Source organism: Dreissena polymorpha, chromosome 4 (assembly GCF_020536995.1).
Source record: "Dreissena polymorpha isolate Duluth1 chromosome 4, UMN_Dpol_1.0, whole genome shotgun sequence".
Taxonomy (NCBI): Eukaryota; Metazoa; Mollusca; class Bivalvia; order Myida; family Dreissenidae; genus Dreissena; species Dreissena polymorpha.
This window is the reverse complement of record NC_068358.1, coordinates 129,675,616-129,694,874: the sequence shown is the minus strand read 5'-3', so window position 1 is coordinate 129,694,874 and position 19,259 is coordinate 129,675,616. Positions and strand designations below refer to the sequence as shown.

The 19,259-nt window shown below is 34.2% G+C and overlaps 1 protein-coding gene and 1 long non-coding RNA gene across 10 annotated transcripts in view; one reads left to right on the top strand and one right to left on the bottom strand.

The window, feature by feature from the left end:
- The window catches only part of LOC127876491 (uncharacterized), a 180,464-nt gene that overhangs the window by 56,454 nt on the left and 104,751 nt on the right, over positions 1-19,259 (top strand). The gene's annotated exons all lie outside the window — the stretch shown is intronic.
- LOC127876444 (ubiquitin carboxyl-terminal hydrolase 38-like) overlaps positions 1-19,259 on the bottom strand; it is a 553,141-nt gene that overhangs the window by 511,601 nt on the left and 22,281 nt on the right. The window contains exon 1 of one of the 9 annotated variants that reach the window (XM_052421734.1): positions 13,607-14,573. The exons of the other annotated variants lie outside the window; for them this stretch is intronic. Coding sequence (XP_052277694.1) covers positions 13,607-13,642 — 36 coding nt within the window. The 5' untranslated portion in view covers positions 13,643-14,573. Of the gene's footprint in view, positions 1-13,606; positions 14,574-19,259 lie in introns of those variants that run through there. 9 annotated transcript variants of the gene reach the window in all.

The window sequence follows — 19,259 nt, the reverse complement described above, 5'->3', positions numbered from 1 at the left end:
ATGATCCTAGGCGTATGCATTCTTGAGTTATCATCCGAAAACCATTTTACTATTTCGGGTCACCGTGACATTGACCTTTGACCTAGTGACCTCAAAACCAATAGGGGTCATCTGCGAGTCATGATCAATCTACCCATGAAGTTTCATGATCCTAGGCGTATGCGTTATTGAGTTATCATCCGGAAACCATTTTACTATTTTGGGTCACCGTGACCTTGACCTTTGACCTAGTGACCTCAAAATCAATAGGGGTCATCTGCAAGTCATGATCAATCTACCCATGAAGTTTTATGATCCTAGGCGTATGCGTTCTTGAGTTATCATTCAAAAACCATTTTACTATTTCTGGTCACGGTGACCTTGACCTTTGACCTAGTGACCTCAAAATCAATAGGGGTCATCTGCAAGTCATGATCAATGTACCTATGAAGTTTCATGATCCTAGGCCCAAGCGTTCTTGAGTTATCGTCTGACAACCACCTGGTGGACGGACCGACAGACCGACCGACCGACATGAGCAAAGCAATATACCCCCTCTTCTTCGAAGGGGGGCATAAAAATAAACTGAAAAACTAATCGAATTCTTGAACAAGAGGGCCAAGATGGCCCTAGTTCACTCACCTGAAAGGAGTCAGTTCATTCAATCTTTACCAAATGTCAAACTTTACCTAGATATTGTCCAGACAAATATCCTGGTCAAGTTTCATCATTATTGAACAAACCTCTGGCACATGGAGTGTTTTTATTTTTGTAAGATTTGACCTGGTTACCTATATTTTGAGTTGACCCCCCTAACCAAACATCAAACTTTGCTTACAAAAATAAATATGAACAAGATTCATAAAATCTGAAACAAAATTGTGACCTCTAGAGTGTTTGCAAGGATTTTGAATAATATAATGAAAATTTGGACAATCTGAGGTCAATAATTATGGCATTTATTATGTGATTTTGCTCATTATCAAACTTGACTGAGATCTTTCAGCAACTTTGATAAAGAATGCTTGAGAAATGTGAATGCTATAGTGTTTACAAACCAAATGTGGACAGACCGCGGACAAAGACCAATCCTAAAACCCCACCTGAGCAATCAGGTGAGCTAAAAAAGTGTGTTACCGATCTGAGCCATTTTTTCAAATTGTGCGAGAAATCAATAAAACCAATGTATTGACTAAGTTTCAAGATGATAAGGCAAAAAATGTGACTTCTATAGTGTTCGTTCACAAGGTCTCTGTCTAGTCACATAAGGAAAACTGCCCCACCACCCTGGCAGCCATGTTTTTTGACCGATCGATACCATTTGCGAACTCATCTGTGATATATATAAAACCAATCTTTTCACCAAGTTTCATGATTACTGGGCAAATAATGTGACTTATAGAGTGTTCACAAGTTTTTTTGTACTATATAAATATAAGAAAACTGCCCCCCCCCCTGCAGCCATGTTATTCAACTAACCGCCCTTGTCAAAATAGTGAGCAAAATCCGGTTATAACCCAGTTTTAAACTGGGTTTAACCCTGCGGTATTGGCACCGAGCTAAAAGCGAGTCTTTTAAACACACTTTTTGCTTACCGACTTGGTTTTATCCGAGTTAAATCTTGGTTTAACTCGCTTAAAGCCAACATAGTGGGTTTTTTAACCGTCTTAAGTGGGTTTAAAGTGAGTTTTCTTCAGCTGTGTTTAACTTTGTGGTATTTGCACTGTGCTAAAAGCGGATTTTTTCAGACACGCTTTTAGCTTACCGACTGGGTTTTTTAGCTTACCGACTTGGTTTTTTAGCTTACCGACTTGGTTTTTTCTGAGTTAAATCTTGGTTTAACTCGCTTTAAACCAACATAGTGGGTTTTTTAACCATCTTAAGTGGGTTTAAAGTGAGTATGATTTTCTACAAGTTGGTTTTTTTGAGGTTTTTTAAACATGCTTAGACCAACTTCTGTCTGTGGAGTTGGTTTTAAGTGGGTAAATAGTGTGTTTAAAATGTGAGCTATAAGCAGGCTTAACACGGTTTTTAAGTGAGCGAAAAGTGAGCTGAAAGCAAGCCTTTCTTAGTTTTTTTCACAGTGAAAACATGCTTTTAACTCGCTTTAAACCTAGTTATTAACAGTATTTTATCTGTGAAGAAAACATTTGTGGGTTTGGGTAAGTTGGTTTTTTTGTGGGTTTTAACAGTGAGTTTTTTTTTTTAAGTAGGTTTTTTGTGAGCCTTTTGTGGGATTTTGCAGTGTGAAAAAAAAATAATTTTGGACCGATATGTTCTAGAAAAAATGGTTTTTGTGAAGCAATTACAACAGTTCATTATAAGCCCCGTGTGGTTTAAAGGAAAAAAAAGACAATGTGTACGATATTATGTTTATATGACAAATATAGTACACCGCAAAATAATACAAACATATAATTTTTACAGTATATTATACAATAATAACATTTATGGAAAATTTTAAAGCAAAAGGTTAACTGCAGTGGACCACTGCGGGGGGAGTATTTAGACCGCAGCTGCTGCAGAGACCTGGATCTCAGCTGTTGGAGGTACCTGAACCGCAGCAGAATGAGGAACCTGGATTTCAGCGTGTGGAGGGACCTTGACGGCATACGGTGGTGGGACCTGCACAGCAGCCACTGGAGAGACCTTGGCCGCTAAGGGACCTGGACGGCAGCCAGTGCAGGGACCTAGACCTGATCTTGGCGGGCGGCGGCAGCTGGTAGAGAGACCTGGAAAGCAGGTGCTGGAGCGACATGTACCATTGATGCTGCTTGTGTCCTTCTCCTCTTGAGGATCTCTTACGCCAGTTGATCTGCAAAGGATTAATACCAAAACACTTTCAAAAGTGCAAGGCATTCTTCAAACATGTTAATTGGTTATGTTTTCGTTCCACTTAACTATGAAATATTGCTGTTATGGTAATCTTGTTGCTTTCATAATAATACATATAAGTTATTTGCTTGTTGTTTTTGTTTGTTTATTTTTGAAATTTTAATCCCGTGATCACATGTGACTTAGCACTTTTCTTCAGTTATTAAAAGAAATTGCGTTTGGTAGAAAATGCAGTTTGAAAATGTACCAAGATGCGTGATCTCATTTGGCTGTGTTGACTGGTTGCATTTTAAATGCAATAACCTGTTTAGTTTACCTCTCAACAAATCCAGCTTTCTTGGTCAAGGACAGGGCGAGGTTTCCCCACTCTTGTTCCCCTCAAGTTTGCCAGCTCGTGCAGGGTAAAAACCAGGTATAAAAGTCCATACATCAGGCAGGCGATGATGCACATTCTTTCCAAAGGATCTTCCCATCAATGTAAATTTTGCCTCTTGGAAAGAGTTTAACCTTCAAAATTAAAATATATAAGTTCTAATTAAGTATGAGGGAAAGGAATCCGTTCAGTAATACCAGAAATAGCTATAAATAAAATTTAAGATGACAATAACCATGAAACATAACCAAAATTATTCACTGTACACAACATTTACACTTTTTCATGTGTAAGTTTATCTATTTTTGCTTCAAATTGAGTTGTTTTTCCTTTAAATTGCAATGCAATAACTTATCCATTTACATTTCCCAGTGACAATACATAAATATGATAATGATCATAATTAATTCAATAAACTTAATAAAAAAGGGATGAAGAAATGACAATACAAACCTGTTAAAACTGTTCTTCAGTATTCCAAAAAAACAGGCAACCAACCAACTTATTGTTGATTTCCACATTGTAGTAAAAAACACATTGTTTTCATCACACAATACTTCATGCTGACAGAATTTCAAGACATTTTACACTACCATTATAAGTCTTTCACTTCTTTATATTAATGTTGCTCAATTAAATTTAGCTCAATATTAAATTGCTGACACCAGCTTGTTTTTCAAAAGTTGTTGTTTTCAAAAAGATAACTCCTTGTGCAGTAGCCAATCAAAAGCCTTATATCTCATTCCACACAGCCTTATCTCTAAGCAAACCCCATCAGTAGCCTTATCTACCCCTAGATAATCAGTACCCTGTTTAGCTCTGAATGCCTGACAGATTGTTATCTGTTTATTGTTAGTGGTGTGAAATAAGGGTGTTTTTAGGTATTGTCTAGTTATTTTGATGACAGTTGATGTAACACAGGTCATGTTTGGCATTTTATTATTTTATTGCAAATTAAGAAAATGGATATGATGGTATCATATGAAAATATCAAAATCTTGCATAACTTATATACAAAAATAAATAGATCATTTCCAAAATAATGTTACCAATACCATAATTATTTAAATATGCAGATTTAACTAGTAAATACTTTTTTAAACAAATATAAACAATCATATAAGATTATTTTAAAATTTAAAAAAATAAAATAATTTTAAGACATAAAACAATCATAAGATATTGTTTATAATAAAAACAAACATAAAGAAAAAAATCAAAGTGAAACACAAACTCTTTCGTGTATTATGTATAAAACTAAGCTTAACCATTGTTATAGTTTTTGTCAGTGATACTTGTTGTCCATCTGTGAACCTGTGATGTTCTGAAAGAGCCATTTTCATCCAATATTCCCTAAAAATTATGGGGAGCACACAAATGTACAATAGGGACAATGGCAAACAAGCTGTAAAAAAAGCCCCATTACAATTGACTTGTATTATTTATGGCTATAAACATCAAACAAAGACCTAGTTGAAGAATTATTGTTTCATTGATGAGTTATATTAATAAACAAAAGACCAACTTAAAGACCAACTTATTGAAAAGTGTGTTAAAGTGAGTCTTTAAGCCTCGTTGCAGCTCTCAACTTATTTACAAAAAGACCAATTTAAACTCGCTTAAACCCACTTCTGTTTAAAAAAAGACCAACTTCTGTTGTAAAAGACTCGCTTATAAAACAAAAAGACACACTTAAACACACATAAACCAACTCATAAATAAAAAGGCTCACTTTTGACACACAAAAAACCGACTTCTTACAGAAAAAAACTCGCTTAAACACACATCTTCTTAAAATAACCAACTTTAAACTCAGTTAAGCACAGTTTAGCGCACATAAAACTCGCTTTTAATATCAAAAACCAACTTCTGCTAAGAAAAACTCAGAAAAAACATAGTTTTATGTTGGTTTAAGTGTGTTTTGGTATGAAAGTGGGTTATTTTTTGACAAGGGCGTAACCATTTTCAAACTCAACTCTTGTATCAAGGAAACAAATGTTCTGACCAAATTTCATGAAAATTGGGCCAAAAATGTGACTTCTAGAGTGATCACATGTTTTAACTATATACATAAAGAGAAAAATGCCCCGCCCACTGGCGTCCGTGTTTTTTCACCAATCTGGACCATTTTCAATCTCATTCGAGATATCACTAAACCAATGTTTTGACCAATTTTCATGATGATTGGGCAAAAATTGTGACTTCTAGAGTGTTTACAAGGTTTCTCTATAGCCAAATAAGGAAAACTGCCCCGCCCACTGGCAGCCATGTTTTCCAACGGACCAGAACCACTTTTGAACTCAACCAACATATCATTAAGGCAAACATTTTGACCAAATTTCATGAAAATTGGGCCAAAAATGTGACTTTGAGAGTGTTCACATGTTTTCACTATATACATATAGAGAAAAAAGCCCCGCCCACTGGCGGCCATGTTTTTTCACCGATCTGGACCATTTTCAAACTCATCCGAGATATCAAGAAAACCAATCATTAAGGCAAACATTTTGACAAAGTTATATGAAGATTGGGCATAAAATGTGACTTCTACAGTGTTTACAAGGTTTTTCCTTTTTTTGACCTAGTGACCAAGTTTTTGACCCAGCATGACCCAGTTTCGAACTCGATTGAGATATCATTGGGACAAATCTTCTAGCCAAGTTTCATGAAGATCAGACAATAAATGTGGCCTCTAGAGTGTTAACAAACAATTGTGGACGGACAGACGGACTAAGACCATTAAGTTAAAGAAAACCATGAAAACATTTTTAACATCAATAAACAGACTCTTCCATAGTTTTGAGTTTGAGTATTCAAGGAACAGTCTCAGCTAACATATCAATTCTCACCCAAAAAAGCTATATCACTTATTCTACAACATTGGAATTCAATAGAAACTTAACACAGTTTCTTCAAAAATATTGGGCCGTGACACCGAAAAAGTTCCATTACTCTTACCTGCAATTGATACCCTTTTTCTTGTTAGACAATTGGTTACAGTTAGCGTGCAATTAACGATTCCATACCACTGTTTCTACTGTAGGTATTCACTTGAAACTTAACAAAACTTGGTCATAGTGCGAGGGTCACTGACCAAGTCCCATTACGCTGACCTACAATTTAGCATAATTGTTCCTCTTTTTGTACTTAACTTTAACCCATAAATGCCTAGCGTCCTGAAAAAAGGACATTGCAAACAGCGTAGACCCAGATGAGACGCCGCATAATGCGGCGTCTCATCTGGGTCTGCGCTGTTTGCTTAAAGGAATTTCTGTAAGAAATATTCTAAATATAGAAAAAAGTATACCAGACACCCCTAATTTTGGAAATAAATTGATCCTATATAGAAGGATGGAGGAGTCCACTGGGCATAAATGGGATAACATTCATGTAAATATTTGACAGCAGCTTCTTCATATCTCCATATCAACAACAAATTATGAAATAACATTTTGTGTTCAAGGTCTGAGCATCAATGACCTAATTACCAACTTTTTAGAAGGAATATGCCCCTTTTGTTCTTATAACAGTGCAAGTTTGATTGAAGGGAGGAGAAATATAGACTATGGTTTGCATGCAACAAGTACTTATCTTGGTAACTACTGCAGACATACAATCAAAACTTAACATATGTTATATTGCAATCATAACCTTGGTCTTCATGTAAGCTAGTATTTAACACAATTACAGCATAATTATTTACAACATGTATGTAACAAACAACATTTTTTGACTCTACATACATTTCCTTTTAAATCACAAACAATAATTATAATAATACCGATTGCAATTTGGGATAAAGCTGAATATTGGCTTTAAATTGGGTAAAAAGAACACCTGCATATTAAGTACTTATTAAATTGAAAGACATTTACAAATATACTGTGATCCATGGAGCAATTTCTTACCCCCATCTACAATGTAGTCTACTGGGTAACAGTAAGAAGTAGATCTTCCCATCTCTCACATAGATGGGTGACTAAAGGAATGCCAAACAGTATGTTAAGTTAAAAAATTTCTTTTGATTGCTCAAGTGTTCAATCAAGTTGAAACAGTTTTAAGCAATAACATTTCAAATTGAATTCTCTTGAAGATTATTAAAAGCTTTGCATAACAGGATCATTATACCTCAATAGAATGTCTCAGGTACATTGAATTTAAGATACTGGTGTGAAATATAAAGTATTTCAAATATTTTTAAAAGTCACAATTTATGCATGTTTTTTCTACAAAGTTAAATTTAAATATTCAACTTAAATTACTTATCCGGCTATATTGGATGCAAAAGGATAAACAAGGGAAACAATTATTTCTGTCAGTATGCGATTGTGGAAAAAAATGTATTAAGCATTTGTTTAGTAGATACGCCATGTGCTACCTCATTTTTATTAAAATAAACAGGGGTCTACGTGTCTTCAACAAAAATATTGAAAATAGGGGTCAAAGTGTCAAGGGAATGAAGAGTCATCTAAAATGGTTAGGGGTCAAAGTGCCAAGGGGTCGAAGTGTCTTGCTACCCTAAAATATAATAGCATTCAGTATAATTATTCTGCAAATGTCTTTGAAAACGATTGGCACAAGGCTAACAGGTCATGCATAAGTCAATGTTTTTTTGTCAATGTCATTGATTTTCACGATATATCACACTTATCAACACAAACATCAAGACTTTAAACTTCAAAAAGCCCTCTCATCCCATATAAATCACTGTAGACTCTTTAACTGCCTGAGAGAACTATTTAAGCTATCTTTATCACTAAAATGCATTGCAGTCCAATCTAGACTGGCCGGGATAGCTGGGCCAACACAGAGACAAAATGGATGGCACCTGCAAAATGCTGTGATTTTACCCACCCTACTTAATGGACAAAATCAACAATGTTATCTACAAGATGTCCCATTTCAATTGTGTCACCTTCAATTCAATACCTGAGTTCACTGATTGAAATCATCTAGTAGACCTACTAAGAGAGGTGTCAGACCATTACGTAGTTTTCTGTATGGAAACTCTGGTATGTTATGTTATAAATCAACAATCAATGATTTCATCTCAACACTTATAACTACTGTTTTATAACCCATGAATATCAGAGAATTGTAATATCTTTCAATTGATGTGCTTTTTTCCAATTAATATTGTACAATAATTTTATTGACATTAAGAGTACTTTTAAAGCCAACTTGGGGTACATTTTGTACATATACTGTTATAAAACTTTAACTTATAACAGCTATTAAGGCCTAAGATCATAAAATATACAAGTATTTTCAAAGGCGGACACCATGATAGCATTATACAATGTTATTCATTTAAATATGCAACTACATTGTCAACTGAAAGTAATAATAAAGTCATGTAACTGACATTTCCATAGATTTTTTCCTTTTTTCCATTTTTGTGCATTTAAAGGTGACATACAAATGTACATCATATTAAGATATTAAAAATTAAGACAATATTATTTTCATCAAATTTTCCAAATTTACAAGTATGTGCAAACACTAACTTGTCGTCTTCTGAATGTAAACAGAAGTGTTACTGACATTTTGTACAATTTTCAAGAGAAGCAATTAAACTGTTTTATTAAAATAATACACATTTTTAAGTATTCCAATTTAATTAGTTTAAACTTAATGATCAAATTTATAAAACAAAACAATAATCAAAATTGAGATGTCTTTTTTTTAAACGGTAAACATGTATATGATTTCAATTTTATTTAAAGTGCTTGATTTTAAAACGAAACAACACTCTTTTTCCAAAATAACAGTAAAATTGGTACAAAATCAATGAACACTTATTTGAAGTGGTCAGTCATATGCTCAAAACAGCTGACAAAATAAAAACGTGTTGGCCACAGGGCTTTTCGAAGAGTCAACAGAACCCTGTCCTGACATGAAGCTGATGAGGTTAGATGAAATGTTGACCTTTAACCCATTTATACCTAGCGTCTAGAAAAAAAGGCTTGCCAAACAGCGTAGACCCAGATGAGATGCCGCATGATGCGGCGTCTCATCAGGGTCAGCGCTGTTTGCTTAAAGGAATTTCTGTAAGAAATGTTCTTAATATAGAAATTAATATACTAGACATCCCTAATTTTGGAAATAAATTGATCCAATTTAGGATGGGAGAGTCCACTAGGCATTAATGGTTTCATTATGAATCATATTACATCATTGAAATGTTATTAATAAACATTTCAAAATCTGTATTTCTAACTTGCATTAAAATTTCACAATTCTAACACAGTTGTTATCTACGGAGGTTTGTTTGTGGCAAACCATTAGAAGTTGTTTAACATGGCTATTATCTTGGGCGGTTTATTTACCTATCACCCTGTTAGTCCATTTCTGTGTAGTTAATCTGCAAGTCAGCTAATTGTCATGCGATATCATTCACACAGCATCTCACCCCAAAATGTCCTCAATCTTAATTGAAGTCATTCCCTGGTCATGAGCATAATTGCATACATTAAAAGTGAACTATATAGCTACATCTGATGAGATACTTGGGTTTCTGAACCATGCAGGCATTCATTAACTCACAAAATTCATGAAATTCTATATTTTGATACATCAACAATGAAAACATGTTCACATATTTGAAGGGATGGGACCTAATATCCGAATATTCGAATATTAAAAAATCGGCCGAATATTCGAATCCAAAATTCATATTTGAAAATTCTATTTTTATGCAAAAATACTTCCAAAAGTTATAAGTACATGTACAAAGTCGCAGTTTTGGTTTCCATTATAAGTCATTGCTTTGATAACAGCTTCCATCAATGAGTTGATAATTGGCAGATGGGATGGTATAAGGAGAGGGACCAATCGTCGATTTACTATCAATTCATAGTCATGCAATATGTACAAACTATTTTCTGAAAATCAGTCGAAAATGAAAGTAAATTTATGTAAAACATTTCCGTATATTGATAAACATTAAACAATTTGTGTTTTGACAGGTTTTTTAACCTCAGCGGTCAATTGTATAAACTGTGGTTAATATTAACTTTAGCAACTTGATTAACGCAGTTATTTACATGGTTATGTTACCGCAAGATAATTGTATTTGTATAAACGACAGTTACTTCCTCGTAACCTAACCATTGAAATTTGTTAACTTACCACAGTAAAATTACCAACAATGCAACCCTGAAAATGACGTCGGTTTTGCGCAATTTGTTAGATGAACATTGTCCAATATGGCCTCTGACTCTGTCACAAAAGAATGAAGCGAAAAACGGGCTAAACTTTTTAGTGACCGAGAGGTGGACGCTTTTAAGAACTTAATGAAAGAAAATCTTCATAAACTCAAAGCAAACCAAAGCGGCCACTCGTTACCTAATAAGTAATGGACACCATGCTCGTTGTAGTCAGAAACTTGGTACAATACATTATTTAAAGCCCCATTAACACTCAAAATCAACGAATATTTTGTTAATTATTTCGTAAAATAAAGTTAACCCATACAAAATTATTGTTCCTTAAAGCAATAGCCAAAATGTGAACCCTAGATGTGGTCTGGTAACATAGAATTCACAAGATACATTGTTACCAGACCACATCTAGCGTTGCAATTATTATAAACGGAACACTGATTTTGTATGGGTTAACTTTATTTTATGAAATAATTAACGAAATATTCGTTGATTTTGAGTGTTAAGAGTGCTTTAAAAGTATCCATCTGGTTATGATGTTTATGATGTTTACGCATTAAATCGCAAAACTCATACATTTATCGGGATGATATAACTATTGTGGTTAGTCTACATTAGCGACACGGTATAGGTTTAAAAATCGAATATTCGAATATATTCGAATAATGACAAACGAATATTTGAATATCGTTTCCAGTATTCATTCACATCCCTACATATTTGTAATGAATGAAAAATGTGTCACATACATGTCTGAAGCCCCCCCCCCCAACCCAAATTTTTTCTGATCATATTGACACTTAGGTCATTCAACCGTGAGTGATGACCAAGACCCAACCTGCAGGTAAAGAGTAGTCTAAATCCCGCCTGACCATTTTGGGTCTAAAATACATTAAACCTTGGAAAACCCTACATAGGCCCATAATTCTGCCAAAATTCCTGTCTTTAAGATCATCTACACATGCAGGTAATTCAATTGTAGAAGTTTAAGAGAGATCTCCACCCTGTACTATTCTCTGATGAACCCGGCCCTTCACTCATAAATGCAACAATCCTTTGTATTAAACAAATAAAAATAATTACAAGCCAAATGAATTCTTTATTTTGGATGGTAGTTAACTTTAGATGCAAAATGAACCAATAGCATCCCTTTTGAATTTTCACTTGCATGGTAAAACATATTTCTAATAAATTTTGGGGGTCACAGGTTGTTTGGTAGCGCTTGTCTGTCAAATGGAACAAAAACAGCAATTCAAACCACTTTCATTGATGTATAACAATAATTGATAAATACATTCATAACAGGTTTAACAACTTCATTTATGTGCGAAATAAAATGTTAAATATTCAATCAAGATTGAAAAGAAAAGGTTGCCTTACGAGGCCTGTCAGATAGCCATTCAAGCCTAAAAATGACGTCAGTGACATGGTCTATCCTTTCGCCTCAGGCTCATCAGATTATAGACATTAAAATGTATCAAGATTTTCAGTTATTAACTGTTTAATACAGGTTCATGGTTACTGTGGCTGACAATCAGCATGCAGGCATGTGATGATCAAATTCATTGTTTGCAGTGCTCCTGCCAGACTGTGAAATGGCGATTTTATTGCATAAGTTCAATAAATGTTGTAGACAAATTGAAAACATATATTGATTTGATGCTGTATCATGTAGCAATAATAATAAAGAATGTATGATCCAGGAAGTTCTCAGAAAGTAAAAAGTGACAGTGTACTACATTTGATTTTAAAAAAAAGAACAACAATTTCCAAAATTCTAAGTTAGTCTTTGAGGTAAAATACTGCAGTTTGCTTGATTGGTACGACTGCAAATATAGCAGAGTTGAATGATGTTTCTTATTTGTTTTATACACAAAATAGAAACATTTTTAAGTTGAACAACATTACATTTAATTTAATTAGTTTGAGTCCCAAAAAATATTTTTTCAAATGTCCCTATCTTTTAAATAGCTGAGAGACCTTTGTCCCACCTTATTTGATACCTCAGCAGAATACTGGTCTGTGAATAATTAGCATCAAGTTGCATTTCCTTTGATGGACTATAAGGACAGATAGATACATTTGAGGTATAAGGAACGGGTTTCTAAAATGTGATACATTTGCATTAATGTTTTATCATCAAACATAGAACAGTAAATCAAGAACAACATATTATTATCTGTCAGGTTTTTTTTTCCTTCTTTGGGACCCGCCGAAAATCGGCCCTTTCCCCTCGGATTTTTTTTCCCCTCAGCTGGTAAATTTTCCCCTAGATTTCATTTTCCCCTAAAAAAAAAAAAAAAGTAAAATATGTTAAATTGATTATTTTAGACTTTGCTTATTTTCCCCGAAATCCAGCTTTTCGCACAATTTTTTTCCCCAAAATTCGACGTTTCGCGTGATTTTTTTCCCCTCAAAAAAGGCCAGGCCCTTTCCCCAAAATCAGATAAAAAACCCTGTCTGTTAGCTTATTCAACAGAATAAGTTATGAACATTCATATTAAGATTGTTATTTTCATTCATAATAATTTTTTTAACCGAACAATAGCACTGCAGTCAAATAAATTTTGTTGAACATTTATTTCATGGCATTCAACATATTCAAGATATACAAATCAATATTTTGATAAAATAACCAGGCGGTAAAGAAATGCACCATGTTTATCAGTTGCTTGCCCCAATTGAGCTTCTACACACTACTTAATATTTGCTGCAAATCTGTGCGCAAATATTTATCTTTGTTATTGAATTAATATTTAAAATAATGCCATAAAGCATGTAAATAGCTCTCATATAAGACTTAAACAGTGCTAGAGGATGGGATAAAATATAATCACACAACATTAACTAAAACATTATACTATTTGATTATTCTATCAATAATATACGAGCTTGTTTTGTTGTTGTGAACACTGCAGTTTTTTGCATCAGTCCTATCACAGAATCATGTGTGGAGTTATTTATGTACATTAAAACATTCCTGGAGATTATAAGCTACTTGGAATACGAGCCAATGTTTACTATAACAATTTTAAGTTATAAAAGAATTTTAAATAAAAGTTCAAACCAAAAGATCACAGTCCTTTAAAATGCTATGGGAAAGGCATATCATATTTTGAAATTACAAAATTACCCACTAAATCTTTCACCTAGCCAGGCAATGTGATACATGATATGTGGGGTATTCAATATTATAATAAATGGAATTACTTCATGTCTGCCCTATTTTAACAAGCAATAATAAGAAAGAACATACCTTTAACGAGTAGGATTTTGATCGTAGCCAACTCATTTTGCAATTGTTATCTATTGATTATCTACGCTGATAAGCTTTGAACTATGGACAGTTCTGTCAGCAACAAATGTTCACAACAAGTTTTAATGGTATTATTCACTATCATATCCTCGACATTCCGCAAAAGAAGTATTATCCATAAAGGTTTTATGGTTGTTGGTATTCATAAGCTATAATAAAGTTCATTCAAACAGAACCAAATGTAGGAAGGTGAATAATATACAGAAATTCCCGCAATAGTCTATTTTGCAATCGACTGGTGACTAACTTTCCACACAGAAACAACATAATCCATCTATTTCTACTCAGTTTCAGGATGTAACACAACAATAGTTTTTTAATTATACTGATTATTCAGTTTTCAGCTTCCATCCTTGGTATGATGCATACCGCTACATGTACTATCCTGATCACAATCTGTATATACTATTCATTCATTAAAATATGGATAACACATTGTAGACATTAGTGTTACCATTTATTAATTTAACAACTCAGTCTTGCCATTTAACATCAAAAACATCATATAAGACTCATAACTAAACTTTATCTTTAAGCAGACGCTTTAATATTAATGTCATTCCCAGTCTGTCACGCAAGACTACACCACTAAACCTGAACTCTAGGATCCATCCCTGGTCATGTGGTAAGATACCAAGGCATGATAATAGTTGACACTTATCCACACCACAATTTAAACTTTTGACAGAACCTTTTCTCCACCAGCCTACAGTGCGAAACCACCCTTTCTAGCCAGGTTTCTGTTTTGGGTGGACGATTTTAGCAACATGTTATTTACTCCAAGCTTAAGGCCATTTTTAAAGCACATTATTTACTCCATTTAAACACCTATGAGAATTTAGTAGAAAACTCTTTAAACTTGTGGATGTATAAACATCCCCCTAATACCGTGGGTAAATATGATTTGTATTCCATTGAGAGTATACAAGCTTATCTGAATGGTGAATCCCGATTATTGGATCCTATAAATAAAAGTAAATAACTGGGTTGTAATATAAGCATGTGTTCAAACCCGTCAGTAAAGAAGTTTGGTGATATTGATTTTGACCGATAAACATTTTTGAACACATACCAACTTATCTGAAATATCTTATAAAGGAATGTGCTTTAGGATTGTGCGATTGTGTTTTAATATAACTTGCAACAAAAAGGCAAAATTACTTCCGCAATTTTCAATACTTCTCTTTACTCTGTCTAGATGCATTTGTTTAAAATATTTAACAATTTGTAAATGAGAAGTTATTTTGTATGCCCCAGGGCACAAGGTTCAAAGCAATTAGTTACAATGTTAAGTTTGGTGAATATCAGATGAAAAGATAAATTTTAGACCAACAAAGCGCCAAAGGTCCTATGCCAGATTCTTATTCCCATTTTATAACATCTCTATGAAGTTTGGTTAATTGTGGAATGAAACAGTTGGAAAATGAAAGTGGTCACCCTTCAATCAGGCCAAAATGAAACCATGCACATGAGCTATCAGAGGACATTAGGTACAAATTTTAAGCAAATACTGTACTGCACTTTAAATCAGTTAATAACTTATTAATTCCACGTGGAGCACTGGCCTATTGCTTTTGAAATTTAACCCATTTATGCCCAGTGGACTCTCCCATCCTTCTAAATTGGATCAATTTATTTCCAAAATTAGGGGTGTCAAGTATATTTATTTCTATATTAAGAATATTACATAAAGAAATTCATTTAAGCAAACAGCGCAGACCCAGATGAGACGCCGCATTATGCGGCGTCTCATCTGGGTCTACGCTGTTTGCAATGTCCTTTTTTCAGGACGCTAGGCATAAGTGGGTTAAGCAACAAAACATAACCGAAAGCACAATGGTCTTTGGATTTGATGTCCTATAGAAGTTTTAATCTAAAAACTGGTCTATTTTAACAATACACCATACATAACCTCACAAGGGCTTATTTAAAGGAAGCTTGTAGAAAATATACCCTTTATTCCTCTAAAAAACTTCTGTGAGCTTTAAGCATTTGCTCTGTCTGTTGAAAATACACGATTTTTAAAATAATATTTCCATCATATTATACAACTAAGAAGGTATGATGGTCGGAGATGAAAAGTGGTACCATTAAACAGGTACCAACCGCCCCATTCTAAAACAAAAGGGCCAGAGGCCCACAGTCGCTCACCTGAAACTTAAGGGAACTCCACTGCTCTCAGAAACTTTTGAGATGTTTCTGAAACCATTTGAATAAACTTTGCCAAAATATCAACCAGTGAATTAACAAGGTTTTACTAAAACTATAAAGGAAAAATGCCACTCTGGCAGCCATATTCTTCAAAAGACGAGAACCATTTGCGAACTTATCAAATATATAATTTGAACAAATCTTTTGACCAAGTTTGATGAAGATTGAAAATAGACGTGACTTTTACATTTTTTACTACAGCCATATAAGGAAAAATGCGACGCACCTGACGGCCATGTTTTCAAACAGATCGGAACCATTTTGGAACTCATCCAAGAAATCATTAGAACTAATGTTCTGACTAAGTTTCATGAAGATTGGACAATAAATGTGACTCCTAGAGTGTTATAAGGTTTTACTATAGCCATATTAGGAAAAATTGCCTCGCCCCCTGGGGACCATATTTTTCAACCAACGTAAACCATTTTTAAACTTGTCAAAGATGTCGTAAGGACAAATCTTCTAACCAAGTTTCATGAAGATCAGACAATAAATGTGATCTCTCAGAGTTTTAACGAGGCAAATCTTGACGAAACACCAAGGACAAAAGGCGATCATAAAAGCTCACCATGAGCACCTTGTGCTCAAGTGAGGTAATACAAATTTATATTGTACCATATATTAATGAATGCCTAGAATTCCCACAAGGTTTAGGTTATTGCCTAATTCTGATCTGAAAATTGAACCTTAGTAACCCTTTGCATGCTGGGAAATTTGTCGTCTGCTAAAATGTTGTCTGCTAAATTTCTAAAATTAGCAATTTTCTTCGATTTTTTTTCAAAGAATACTATCAGAATAGCAAACAGTTTGGATCCTGATGAGATGCCACGTTCTGTGGCGTCTCATCTGGATCCAAACTGTTTGCAAAGTCCTTCAAAATCCTGTTCCAGCGCTCAAAGGGGTAATTATAATATTGGAATAACTTTTATCCTCAATTGTATAGTATCTGTTAGCAAAATATAACCACCTCAATTTCCCAATTTAAGTCACAACCACACAATTTGTCCCAATCCAAAGGGTGCATGCCCATTTCCCAAAATGGTTGAAATAAATCCTCATCAATATTGCACTTCAAGAATTTACTTTACAAATGGTTTGGCATCAACCTTGGAATATGGCAATGATTGGAATAACTGTCTGGATCCAGTAGTCTTTTTTGTATTTGATAAGTGCTTTTTTCATAACATTCTTCGTAACTGGTATACATGTATAGAGCTAATTAAAAAATTATAATTTATATGGGTTATTATTAGTTACACAACCCTCAGAGGTGGAAACAAGCTTAGAACCTTGGCAGAGGTCTGCTTTCATTGAGGCAGCTTTTTAGGTACCACAGCAATCAATAGTCATATAAAGGACCAGGTAATTTATTTCTTATTAATGAATTTCCAGCCTTCAAACAAACTCAAAAATACAAGAATCTGCCACTCAGTAATCAAGAGGGCATGAGGCCCTAATATGCTTACCTGAGACCCAGCGGAACTTAACTGCTTTGAGCAGGAAGTGTTCACAAGGTTTCACTTACAAAGAAAACTGCCCTAAAACCTGTCTGCCATTTTTTAAACAATCAATAACAATTGTTGATCTCTGCCCAGATTAATACAATTGTGTAATGTTCTGAGCTCTGAGCCAGATTCAAGACTGTGCGGGTAAAAAATGTGACTTCTTTAATATAATCAAATGGTTTTACTTTAGCCACATAAGGGAACCTGCCCTGACTCATGGTGGCCATGATTTTCAATGGAAAGCAACCAGGCCTCACTTGTCTAAGAAATCATTACAGCCTTTCAGAGCTTGCTTCATGAAGACTGCACAAATAAACTTCTTAAGTGTTAACAAGCTTTTTCTTTAATTTGTCTTATTTTTTTATTCTTCGTTACACAGTTTAAAACTTCTCTGTGATATCTTGACAAAAATTCTGAAAATTGGGCAATAAGTGCGGCCTTTCAAATGTTTCATACATAAGACATAATGAACTAGATTTTGACCCACTTTCAAACACAGATGAGACCATGTTTAAATAAAACCAAAATTTCAGTGGTAGGAATGTTCTGACCATGAAAATTGGGCATAAATTTGGCCTCTAGTGTTAACAAGCTTTTTTTCTTATCTTAACTTGTGACTTAGTTTCTAACCCCTTAAGATCCAGTTTCAAACTCTGCCCAAATAATATTGGAAAAAAGAGCTTTTTTCTTTTATTTTACCGTGTGACCAAGTTTTTGATCCAACTAGATCCAGTTTTTAATATGCCTAGGTATCATTGCGACATATTATATGTTCTGACCAAGTTTCATGAAAATTATAAGCAAAAAATGTGGTCTCATAATAGAGTTTTCAAGTGTTTATTTTCTTTAAATTGACCGTCTGACTTTGTTTTTGACCACACATGCACCAGTTTCTAACTATGTTGAGATTTTTTATTATAGGTTTCATATTCCGACCAAGTCTCTTAACAATAGGACAATAAAAATAGCCTCTATTGTGTTAACAAGCTTTTAATTTGACATTTTTTACCCCACATTAGCATCTTTCGAACTCTGCCAAAATATCTTGAGACAAATCATGAAATGTTCTGAACAAGTGTAGTGCGGATTGGAAGTAGAAAAATGTTGCACTATTTTGTTGTTCATCCCCAAATTTTGTTCACCTTCAGAGGAAAGATGCCAGCCTTTCAGATTGAGAATTTTACAGCAAAACATTTTGTTTTCTTAACCCTTTCAGTGCGCGAACCGAATTTTGAAGGCCTCTGCAAACAGTTTGGATCCAGATGAGACGCCACAGAACGTGGCGTCTATCAGGATCCAAACTGTTTGCTATTCTGATAATATTCTTTGAAAAAAAATTAAGAAAATGCTCATTTTAGAAATTAAGCAGACAACATTTTAGCAGACGACAAATTTCCCAGCATGCAAAGGGTTAAGAAAAGCAATATTGTCTTTCTGTAGTCTAGTTTGTTATCTAACAATAAAGAAATGAAGTCCTACAAAAGTCATTCACCAAAATCCCTCTATCTTACTCAATATTTTCTTATTTTGAGCTTTTTTGCAAATTACGCTTCCAATTTGAGGAATGTTTAATGTTAATCATGGGTAACAATATACATTTGAAGGAGTGGAATATCTGACCAATCTAAAGGCCGTAAAAAAGCACTGTCATGTCTGAGAAATTCATTAACTAATATATTTGATTGACATTGTCTTGTCTGTTGTGTCATCTATTTACTATAAGCAGGCTTTCTACTGCCTCTCCACAAAAAACTAGGGCAAAAGTAGGGCAAGATTTTGACAACAAGAGGGCCATCAAGCCCTATGGCGCTCACCTGAAAGGCAAAGGAACTAGACTATTCTGAAAAAAATGCAAGCTGATTCATGAAGATTATTTT